Source organism: Stomoxys calcitrans, chromosome 3, assembly GCF_963082655.1.
Source record: "Stomoxys calcitrans chromosome 3, idStoCalc2.1, whole genome shotgun sequence".
NCBI lineage: Eukaryota > Metazoa > Arthropoda > Insecta > Diptera > Muscidae > Stomoxys > Stomoxys calcitrans.
Genome location: NC_081554.1, coordinates 61,878,831 through 61,890,503, shown reverse-complemented (window position 1 = coordinate 61,890,503; position 11,673 = coordinate 61,878,831). Strand labels below are relative to the sequence as shown.

Sequence of the window (11,673 nt, the reverse complement as noted above, 5' to 3'; positions counted from 1 at the left end):
AGTGCAAGGGTCGTGGGTTCGCTTCCCGCCAGAAGCCTTGGACTGTCGCTACTGTGGTATCACAATGGACTTAAAATTGTCTGAGGGAGTCTGTAAAGGACTGCTACTCTTACCTAACCTAACCTATATCATGTTATGGACCGATTCGAACCATAAATGACGTGAATGTTGAAGACCATGGTAGAAGTCATTGTGTAAAATTGCAGCCAAATCGGATAGGAATTGCGCCCTCTAGTGGCTCAAGAAGTCAAGATCCAAGATCGGTTTATATGGCAGCTATATCAAAACGTGGACCTATATGACCCATTTACAATCCCAACGAACCTACACTCATAGGTTGGGTTAGGTTAGGTTGAAAAGAGGGTGCAGATATTAATCCGTCCCATGCCACTATGGACAAACACCTAAGCCAGTAATCGGCTTTTTGTGCGCTCCAAAAACTATAAATTAACCTCGAAAAAGAAAATTTTAAGTTAGGAATTCCGTGCTACTTGCAAAATCCTCAATTATTTTCAATACCACTCACCCGAGATGGTTCATGTCTGGTATTGTATCTCCACCTAAGTGCCGGTATCTGTTAGACGCGAAAACCGGGCAATGACAAAGAAAATGCTCCAACGTCTCATCATCTTCCCCGCAAGCCCTACACATGCTATTACTTGCCGCACCGATTTTACATAAGTGAGCTCGTAGTCCTATGTGTCCCGTTATGATACCAATAGCTATACTGACCTCCTTCTTGCTTCCTTTCAATAATAGCCTCGTATTCTCACGATCTGGATCCCCCGTTTCGCTGTTCCACAAGGTCGTTTCGCTGTTCCACAAGGTTGCATGCGCATTCGTCGCCAACGCCCATAATTCCGACTGCGTCGATCCGAAAAGCTTCGGGTTAACCAAGTTTATTGACGGCAGTCCTCTGGCCTTCACCGCCAAATCGTCTACCCTTTCATTTCCCCTTACTCCGTTATGGCCCGGCACCCAAACGATGCGGATTTTCCCATCCTCAGAGAAGGAGTTTATCTCCTTCTTACACTGCAAGACTGTTCGTGACCTTACCGTCATGGTTGTTATTGCCCTTATGACAATTTTACTGTCACGCATTCTGTGATCGCCTGGCAGTTTTAGGTCAGGCAGTCTAAAACAGATTTCAGTCCCTGGGTTCTCAATGTAAATCCCCAAGCCCACTCTGTCCTCTAGCTTTGATCCATCCGTGTAACACGATGCTCCAGATTTCAATACAAGAGTTCCGTGAATCCAAGACTGTGCCGATGGCAGCAGTGGCTCGCACACGACTTCAAGGTTCATCTCAGCTATCCGATCGGAAACCTCTTCCCTTTCCTCCAGGATTCCTATCGTCGCCTCGATTATACCGTAATGGTATGAGCTGCTCCCATCCTCAATCCATTCTCCCATCGCCTTAAGTCTCACAGCCGCAGTGGCTGCCTCAAACTTAAACTGTATGTCAATGGGTCGGATATCTAGAATAGTCTCCAGTGTCCTAGTGGGCATGGTCCTCATCGCTCCGCCTATGCCAAGACAACATGAACCTGTTGTATAGTCCATATGTTGCACTTTTTTTCCATAGCAGTCCATCAAACTACTGAGGCGAAAGTAAGTATTGGTCTAATCACGCTTCTGTAGAGCCAGTGGACTATCCTCGGATAGTCCATTTTGAGCCTACGGCCAGTCTACATAGTGACCAACATCTTTGAGCCTTCTCAGTATGCTCCTGAATGTGACATTTTTAATTCAGTTTCCTGTCCAAGATCACACCTAAGTATTTGACTTTTCAGATGTCGAAATCGTCTTATTGAGGAAACGTGATGCGTTAAATTGGCCCACCTTCGTCTTTCTCGTGAACAGGCATATTTCAGTCTTCTCTAGGTTAAAATTGAGACCTCTGGGTCTAGCCCAGTCATATGCCATATGCCAGACCCTTTCGGCCCTTCTGCATAGCTCGTTCGGATCCTTTCCCCAGACATCTTCTGCTCACCGACTCAGCTCGATGCAGCCTACTAATTGCTCATCCATACATCGTCATTTCGCTTCGCCCGTCCATCACCACATCCATCCCCTCACGACCAGCTCCAAAACTTCATGGTCCAACCATCTTCAGCTCACCGACTCAGCTCATCCATCGTCCCTTTGTTTCACCCGTCCGATCATCCTCATCCTACTCCACATCACTACGTTTATCAGCATTTTATCCCACATAGTGTCGTACCCAGGAAATCAATTGCTAAGGAAATCTCCCATAACAACACGATCCCTGTGTAGCTTTAATATTCCACTTCAGACCCTGGTGAAGAGCTATTATATACTTTTCACCTAAATGGTCCACCGTGGGGGGCCGGTTGGAGACAGTTGAGTATTGACGGAGAAGGCACAGGACTATGGGTTAACACCTCTTTCATTGCCTGGATTCCTCCAGCCATTCTGGAGAAAACTGTTATCAATGAGGCAATTCTTCTCCGGTACGCCTAGTTTCTTTCGTTTTTGTCAGAGAAGTTGTGCTTTTAAAACCTTCGATACAGGCTATAAAGGAGAGATTGAGCTGTATGAGTAATTTCTCTGCTTTCGAGGGAAGGACAATCCATGCCGTTTTTTCAAATCTCATATATCTAAACATTATGAATCTAAGAGTTCAGAAAGACTTTTTGATAATCCATCGCTGCTGGTTCCATGTTCCTCAGTATATGCTCTTGTCCTCTGTCGTTTTCATTTGGCTCTCCAATATAATACAATGTGAGGAACTTATTATACCCTCCACCATAGGATGGGGATATACTAATTTCGTCATTCTGTTTGTAAATACTCGAAATAATCTTCTGGGACCCCATAAAGTATATATATTCTTGATCGTCGCGACATTTTATGTCGATCTAGCCATGCCCATCCGTCTCTCAGTCGAAAGCACGCTAACTTCCGAAGGAGTAAAGCTAGCCGCTTAAAATTTCGCACAAATACTTCTTATTAGTGTAGGTTGGTTGGTATTGTAAATTGGCCATATCGGTCCATGTTTTGATAAAGCTGCCATAAAAACCGATTTTGGGTCTTGACTTCTTGAGTCTCTAGAGGGCGCAATTCTTATCCGATTGGAATGAAATTTTGCACGACGTGTTTTGTTATGATATCCAACAACTGTGCCAAGTGTGGTTCAAATCGATCCATAACCTGATATAGCTGCCATATAAACCGATCTTGGGTCTTGATTTCTTGAACCTCTGGAGTGCGCAATTCTTATCCGATTGGAATGAAATTTTGCAAGACGTGTTTCATTATGATATCCAAAACTGTGCCAAGTATGGTTCAAATCGATCCATAACCTGATGTAGCTGCCATATAAACCGATCTTGGGTCTTGACTTCTTAAGCCTCTAGAGGGCGCAATTCTTATCCGATGGAATGAAATTTTGCACAACGTGTTTTGTTATGATATCCAACAACTGTGCAAAGTATGTTTCAAATCGGTCCATAACCTGATATAGCTGCCATATAAACCGATCTTGGGTCTTGACTTCTTGAGCCTCTAGAGGGCGCAATTCTTATCCGATTGGAATGAAATTTTGCACGAGGTGTTTTGTTATGATATTCAACAACTGTGTTGAGTATAGTTCAAATCGGTCCATAACCTGATATAGCTGCCATATAAACCGATCTTGGGTCTTGACTTCTGGAGCCTCTAGAGTGCGCAATTCTTAACCGATTGGAATGAAATTTTGCACAACGTGTTTTGTTATGATATCCAACAACTGTGCCAAGTATGGTTCAAATCGGTCCATAACCTGATATAGCTGCCATATAAACCGATCTGGGATCTTGATTTCTTGAGCCTCTAGAGGTCGCAATTATTATCCGATTGGATTGAAATTTTGTACGACGGATCCTCTCATGACCATCAACATACGTGTTTATTATGGTCTAAATCGGTATATAGCCTGATACTATAGCCCCCAAAGGGCGCAATTCATATTCGAATTGGCTGACATTTTACACAGGTCTCCAACATATAATTTAATTGTGGTCCAAACCGAACCATATCTTGATATCGCTCTAATAGCAGAGCAAATCTTTTCTTATAGCCCTTTTTTCCTAAGAAGAGATGCCGGGAAAAGAATTCGACAAGCGCGATCCATGGTGGAGGGTATATAAGATTTGGCCCTGCGAGAACTTCGCACGCTTTTACTTGTTTTTTATTTTTTTTTATTACTTTTAGAATTAAATTAAAATATAAATACAATTAAAAAAAACCTCTCAAACATGTGGTAACCATCATACATATATACTCAGTTTTGTGTTAATTACAAAATTCAATTTCTTAATTATTCTTAAAAAAAGGGTAAATTTTATAATAATTATACTAAACTGAACTAAATATACGCTTACGATAAGAAAAATAAAAAAAAAAGGAAAGCAGAAGGAAGTGGAAGATAACAGAATAGAAGATATTTACGAATAGGAAAACCAATGTTATATGATTTAATGATTAGGTGTGCATTCAAGTTGTTAGGGATCGTTATGGGTTTTATGGTTCTGTTTTTTTTTGGAGAGGAGAGAAGATTACACATGTACTCCTATGCTAGTTGTAAAGAGTTGGGATCTTTTGATATTTCTTTATTGGTTGTGGTTCTTTTTGTTGGTTTGAGCATCCTGCATTTGCGTTTCATTTCGCCCTAGGAGTTCGTTTTATTGCCTCCTAATATCTTTGGATCTTATTTCTCTGGACCCTCAACGCCGGCCTGATTCATAAGATCGGCAATGCTTTTTTCCAAATCATCTATCCGGTTGCCCATATCATCGATGCGTGTTATTATCTGATCGGACATTGTTTGAAATTTGTCCTGGACATTTTGCAAAAGATTTTGAACCTGAAAAGAAATGAGACGAAAAAATATTTATTAGTCAAGTTTTGATAGATATTGTCTAGAAAAAGAATTTATGCAAATTTCCCCATGAACATTCCAAACTTCTGATAAATCAATGAGTGCTGTCCGATTCAATTTTAAGCTAAATGATAAGGGACCTCCATTTTATAGCCGAGTCCGAACTGCGTGCCGCAGACCGACACCTCGTTGGGAAGAAGTTTTTACACGACAAAGTACCTCACAAATGTCGCCAGCATTAGGAGGGGATAACCACCGCTGAAAATTTTTCAGATGTTTCTGCCAGGATTCGAACCCAGGCGTTCAGCATCATAGGCGGACATGCTAACTTCCGCGCTACGGTAGCCACGGTGGTGGATTTATAGTATGGGGAAATTATCCATTTGGAAGACGCTACTGGTATATCTTGATCTGAAGCTGTTGAATAACCTGGATTTCCCTCTCTTGGGGGAGGCAGTTTTAGAAAAAGAAAAAAAAAAATTAAACAATGTCGTCTTTAGCGATTTTCTGTGGGTGTGTTCACAAGTAAAAAATGCAAATTTTGCCCATGAACATTCCACTAAGGGACAGGGGCAAATTTCTCACATATCAATGAGTGCAGTCCGATTCAAGTTTTAAGCTCAATGATAAGGGGCCTCCTTTTTATAGCCGAGTCCGAACGGCGTGCCGCATTGCGACACCTCTTTCGAGAGAAGTTTTACATGGCATAGTATCTCACAAATGTTGCCAGCATTAGGAGGGGAAAACCACCGTTGAAAATTTTGTTCACAAGTTACTTGATCCAAAAAAATTATATCAGATTCGTAATTCACCGCCAAAGCCATTTCACTCGAGTCCCATAATATCCCGACCGCTTCACGTTTCTGTTTGGCCTTTTTTCGTTCTCCACTCCTCAATACGTTCCATTTGGTACCTGTTATGTCTCGATCGCAGTACATGTCAATTTGGGGTTTTGTTTTTGGGTAGTGTGGGACCCCACAGAATCTTATGGCAGCCGGTTGTACGCACCGGATTGAACCGAACATTCATGCAGACACGGTAGCAGATGCGGTAATTGGCTACCGGGAGAATGTAGTGTAGAATGTAGAGAACGACCGTCACCCATTGCACCTGAAGAATTTGACCTCCCCCGGCAAACCAGAGTAGTTCTGGCTCAATTACGTTCCGACAGATGCAGTCGCCTTAACTCCTACAGAGTAAGGATTGATGCCGACGTGCTAGATGTATGTCCCGATTGTAACCAGAGACCGCACGATACACGTCACCTGTTTAACTGCCCGGCCAGAACCACCCGATTCAGACACAGATCCCTGTGGACGCATCCCATCTTAGTCGCAGAGTTCCTGGGTCTTGACACTCAACAGAATCAAGCAGACAATAAACTGCTACAACAACAATAAATTCACCCCAGTTGTTGTTGTTGTGGCGACATTTTTATGAAAAGAAAAGGTGGGCGTGGGAACAGGGTGGCAATTGGGTATTTTAAGGCGTCAATAACTCGCCTTGGCATATCGAGCATCAAAGGCACTCAGTATTTGTGCAATAACCGGTGCCGCCCGGACTCTCACTGAGAATCTCCGCTCGATACCGCAGATTGTCCGCAACAGCCGTTGCAGCTACTCCGTATGGAGCACTCTACTATCCGCAACCTGTGGACGCGACTGGTAGCTCGCAGATAAGCTTCTCGTGACAGCAAAGAACACCACACAGATCGTACCTTAAATTTCCAGCTTGTGTGGTGCACACAGCTATCCCGTGCCGGGCCCAGTTGTTGTTGTTGTAGCAGTGTGTTGTACACTGAGGGACGCAGTACACAATCACCTCAGTTCTTATATGCAGTGATGGATCAGGTTCAGATATTTACCACACACGTATTTAGTCCTACTCAGCTTTCGTACGCAACCAATAGAAAATAATGACTCCTAAATTTCCCATGAACATTCCATTAAGGAACAGGGTATACTTCTCACATATCAATGAGTGCCGTCCGATTCAAGTTTTAAGCTCAATGATAAGGAGCCTCCTTTTTTATGCTGAGTCCGAATGGCGTGCCGCTTAGCAACACCACTTGGTAGAGAAGATTTAACATGGCTGGAAACCTCACAAATGTTGCCAGCCTTAGTAAGGGGAAAACCACCTTTGAAAATTTGTCTGATGTTCACGCCGGGATTTGAACCCAGGCGTTCGGCGTCATAGCCGGACGTGTTAAACTCTGCGCCACGGTGGCCTCATGTGGAAAATAATGAACTTGGTAGTAATACCAGGCAAGGGCTGCCACCTCAGTGTACAACGCACTGCTACAACAACAACAACCAAATTCAAATTTTGCCCACGAACGTTCCCTTAAGGAACAGGGGGAGAACCGCTCACATTTCAATTAGCGCTGTCCGAAGTTAAAATTAAGGTACCTTAATTTTAGAGGTGAGTCCGAACGGCGTACTGCAGGACGACAGCTCTTAGCTTTGATTTGTGTGGTTGTTGTTGTAACAGTGTGTTGTACTCTGAGGCGGCAGCCCTTGCCGATGAAGATTTGTGTGATCAATCGCATGGCAGCCGGTTGTACGTACCGGATTGACCCGATGGAGTTCTTCATCGGCAAGGGCTGGCACCTCAGTGTATAACACACTGCTACAACAACAACAACAACAACAAGATTTGTGTGGTGTTCATCGAGGCTCAGTAGAGAACTACCAGGCGAATCTTAGATGAGAGCTACCTCGCGCCTCCGATAGCTGCGGATAGTGGCATGTTTTACACAGCGATATCGAGTGGAGAGTCTCAGTGAGTGGCCGGATGGCATCGGCTCTTGCTTAGATACTGAGTGCCAGTGATACTCGATAAAACAAGGCGAATTATTGGTGACTTGAAATAACCTATGGCTATCATTTTCCCGCAGCGATCGCTTGCTCACCTATTGGAACTTGTAGAGGATAGCTATCACCTCATGAAAGTGTGGCAACATTCTCATGCATGCCCGGAGAAACCAACTTATCTATCTGCAAAATCACTATGGACTGCTTCAATAGAAGCGCCCACATTCTCGTAGCAGGATCCGGAGTTGATAATCGTTTCAAAGTAACCTCAGAACGAAAATTTTTATACCCTCCAACATAGGATGGGGGTATACTAATTTCGTCATTCTGTTTGTAACTACTCGAAATATTCGTCTGAGACCCCATAAAGTATGTATAGATCGTCGTGACATTTTATGTCGATCTAGCCATGTCCGTCTGTCTGTTTGTCGAAAGCACGCTAACTTTCGAAGGAGTAAAGCTAGCCGCTTGAAATTTTGCACAAATACTTCTTATTAGTGAAGGTTGGTTGGGATTGTAAATGGGCCATATCGGTCTATGTTTTTATATAGCTGCCATATTAACCGATCTTGGGTCTTGACTTCTTGAGCCTCTAGAGGGCCCAATTCTTATCCGATTGGAATGAAATTTAGCATGACGTGTTTTATTACGATATCCAACAAATGTGCCAAGTATGGTTCAAATCGGTCCATAACCTGATATAGCTGTCATATAAACCGATCTAAGGTCTTGACCCTCTAGAGGGCGCAATTCTTTTTCGATTAGAATGAAATTTTGCACGACGTGTTCTGCTATAACTTCCAACAACTGTGCTAAGTTAGGTTCAAATCGACCCATAAACTGATATAGCTGCCATATAAACCGATCTTGGGTCTTGACTTCTTGATACTCTAGAATGTGCAATTCTTATCCGATTGAAATGAAATTTAGCACGACGTGTTTTTTTTATGACATCCAACATATGTACCAAGTATGGTTCAAATCGGTCCATAACCTGATATATCTGCCATATAAACCGATTTTTGGTCTTGACTTTTTGAGCCTCTAGAGGGCCCAATTCTTATCCGTTTGGAATGAAATTTTGCATGACGTGTTTTGCTATGACTTCCAACAACTGTGCTAAATAAGGTTCAAATCGGCCAATAACCGGACATAGCTGCCTTATAAACCGATTTTTGGTCTTGACTTCTTGAGCCTCTAGAGGGCCCAATTCTTATCCGATTGGAATGAAATTTTGCATGACGTGTTTTGCTATGACTTCCAACAACTGTGCTAAATAAGGTTCAAATCGGCAAATAACCGGACATAGCTGCCGGGGTCTTGACTTTTTGAACCTCTAGAGGTCGCTATTATTATCCGATTTGCCTGAAATTTTGTACGACGGATTCTATCATCACCATCAACATACGTGTTTTTTATGGTCTGAATCGGTCTATAGCCTGATACAGCTCACATATAAATCGATCTCTCTATTTACTTCTTGAGCCCCCAAAGGGCGCAATTCTTATTCGAATTGGCTGACATATTACACAAGTCTCCAACATATAATTGTGGTTCGAACCGGACCATATCTTGATATCGCTCTAATAGAAGAGCAAATCTTTTCTTTTATCCTTTTTTTTTGCCTAAGATGGCGGGAAAAGAACTCGACAAATCCGATCCATGCTGGAGGGTTTAGAAGATTCGGCCCGGCCGAACTTAGCACGCGTTTACTTATTTTATATTTATTGTGAACGTACACCAACAACAACACCGATCAAAATGTTTGCAAATTTTCATAGCCAAAAAAAGAGCTGATAAATTTAAAAGCGATATTTTAAAAATGCCTTTTAATCCCGACCAGACTTTGAACTGCCATACACCATATGAGGTGTGTTTATAAAGTATGGGATATTATTTTTTCTTTTAAAAGATTGATGGACCCATGGGCTCGCACGCATTTAAGCTGCACCCGCATTCATAATTAATGCGGCAAAAAGGGCGACTCAAGAGTGTAGATAAGTCAAAGTAAGCAACGATAATTTTGCATAGCTGTTGTGGTGGAAAAACGTTCCGCCCTTTTTTGTTTGCACAATAATCACAGTTTGCAAGAAGTCGACAAAGTAGTTAGGGGGCAAGCTTCATAGACAGCGGGGAAACACAAGGTATGCCACTACACATCTAATTATTATTACGTATTTTGTTAATAAACAAAAGTTCGCTAAGACCAGCCACAAATTTAAACACAGGAAATTTAATACTCTCATTAGCTTTGATAGACACTTTGATACATCTGGCCATGGCCGTAGCCAGTTATGGAATTATTAATGCCCGGTGCAACTGGACACCCACCATTAATTACACCAACTACAATACTACTACTACTCACATAAATCGTTAATTCCTGCATATTTTTGGGATCTGCATTGCTGTTGAGTGAATAATTCTGGTCCAAATCGCTGTCCAATTCATTCTTCATATCAGTCATTTTGTCTAGATGCTGTTTGTGTGTATGCTAGGGTGTGTGTCCAGTGCTTTTCTTTCTTTATATAAAAGTATAAAAATGCTGTTGATTTTCTCTAGTTTAACAAATTCCTTCTGTTGATTTTTTCCGAATGAGTTTTTTTTTTTGTTTTCAGTGATACAACAACAAAATACACGTCTGCGTTAAGTGAGAGCAGAATTTATAGTGAGAGTGCCACAACTAATGACAGCTGACAATGCCTATGACTGCTGCTGCAGTGGAGCTGTCAAAGAAACCAAACAAACAAGACAGGGTTGTTATAAACGAATAGTGACAACCGGGTGTCTCGTTTTATTTTGTTGTCCGTTTTTATGGAGGGATGAAAATTGAAATGGTTGCTAAGAACCACAAATATTTATTTATTATTTAATGGCCATTGATTAATGGAAAAAGGTAATGCTTTGCATGATGGGCAATGTTGAACATAATTTATGTAAATGAATACGGATAGACAGTTGTCTTGGTATTTTTTGTACTCGATATATGGCTGGTGTTATGTTCATGACTCATAGCAGGAAAAAACAAGTAAGAGCGTGCTAAGTTTGGCCGGGCCGAATCTTATATACCCTCCATCATTGATCGCGTTTATCGAATTCTGTACGCAGTATCTCTTTTTAGACAAACTAAGAAAATTGAATAAGAACTGTTATGCTATTGGAGCTATTGGGTTGCCCAAAGAGTAATTGCGGATTTTTCATATAGTCAGCGTTGACAATTTTTTTCACAGCTTGTGACTCTGTAATTGCATTCTTTCTTCTGTCAGTTATCAGCTGTTACTTTTAGCTTGTTTTAGAAAAAAAGTGTAAAAAAAGTATATTTGATTAAACTTCATTCTAAGTTTTATTAAAAATGCATTTACTTTCTTTTAAAAAATCCGCAATTACTTTTTGGGCAACCCAATATATCAAGTTGTAGTCCGATTCGGACCATAAATGAATGCTGAACATTGTAGAAGTCATTGTGTAATATTTCAGTTCATTCGCATAAGAATTGCGCCTTGTAGGGGCTCAAGAAGCAAGATAAGTTTATATGGGAGCTGTATCAAGCTATTGATCGATTCCGACCATATTAGACAGGTATGTGGAAAGTCATGAGAGAAGCCGTTGTACAAAATTTCTGCCAAGTCGGGTGAGAATTCCGCCCTCTAGAGGCTCAAGAAGTCAAAATCCCAGATCGGCTTATATGGCAGCTATATCCGGTTCTATACCGATTTACGCCATACTTAGCACAGTAATTGGAAGTCATAACAAAACACCTCATGCAAAATTTCAGCCAAATTGGATGAGAATTGCGCGTAATATTGGCTCACGAAGTCAAGATCCAAGATCGGTTTATATGACAGCTATACCAGATTGTGAACCGATTTGAATCATACTTAACACAGTTGTTGGAAGTGATACCAAAACACTACGTGAGTTAAATTGGACGAGAATTCCGCCCTCTAGAGGCTCAAGAAGTCAAAATCCCAGGTCGGT

At 41.7% G+C, this 11,673-nt stretch overlaps 1 protein-coding gene and 1 long non-coding RNA gene across 2 annotated transcripts in view; both read right to left on the bottom strand.

Annotated features, from left to right (window-relative positions):
- Nucleotides 1-11,673, bottom strand: part of LOC131996353 (uncharacterized) — a 137,777-nt gene that overhangs the window by 7,189 nt on the left and 118,915 nt on the right. The window lies entirely within an intron of this gene.
- LOC106081763 (heat shock factor-binding protein 1) lies at nt 4,242-10,363 on the bottom strand. Its single transcript, XM_013243956.2, has 2 exons — nt 10,064-10,363; nt 4,242-4,867 (listed from the first exon to the last, which is right to left on the bottom strand). The coding sequence occupies exons 1-2, from the start codon at nt 10,160-10,162 to the stop codon at nt 4,712-4,714; spliced, it is 255 nt and encodes an 84-aa protein (XP_013099410.1). The 5' UTR covers nt 10,163-10,363; the 3' UTR covers nt 4,242-4,711.

Excerpts from the sequence above, each read along its gene's own strand:
- LOC106081763 (XM_013243956.2), bottom strand. The coding sequence starts at position 10,162 with ATGACTGATATGAAGAATGAATTGGACAGCGATTTGGACCAGAATTAT. Across the intron at positions 4,868-10,063 it reads TGCAGGAATTAACGATTTAT|GTTCAAAATCTTTTGCAAAA; the intron begins GTGAGTAGTAGT and ends ATTTCTTTTCAG.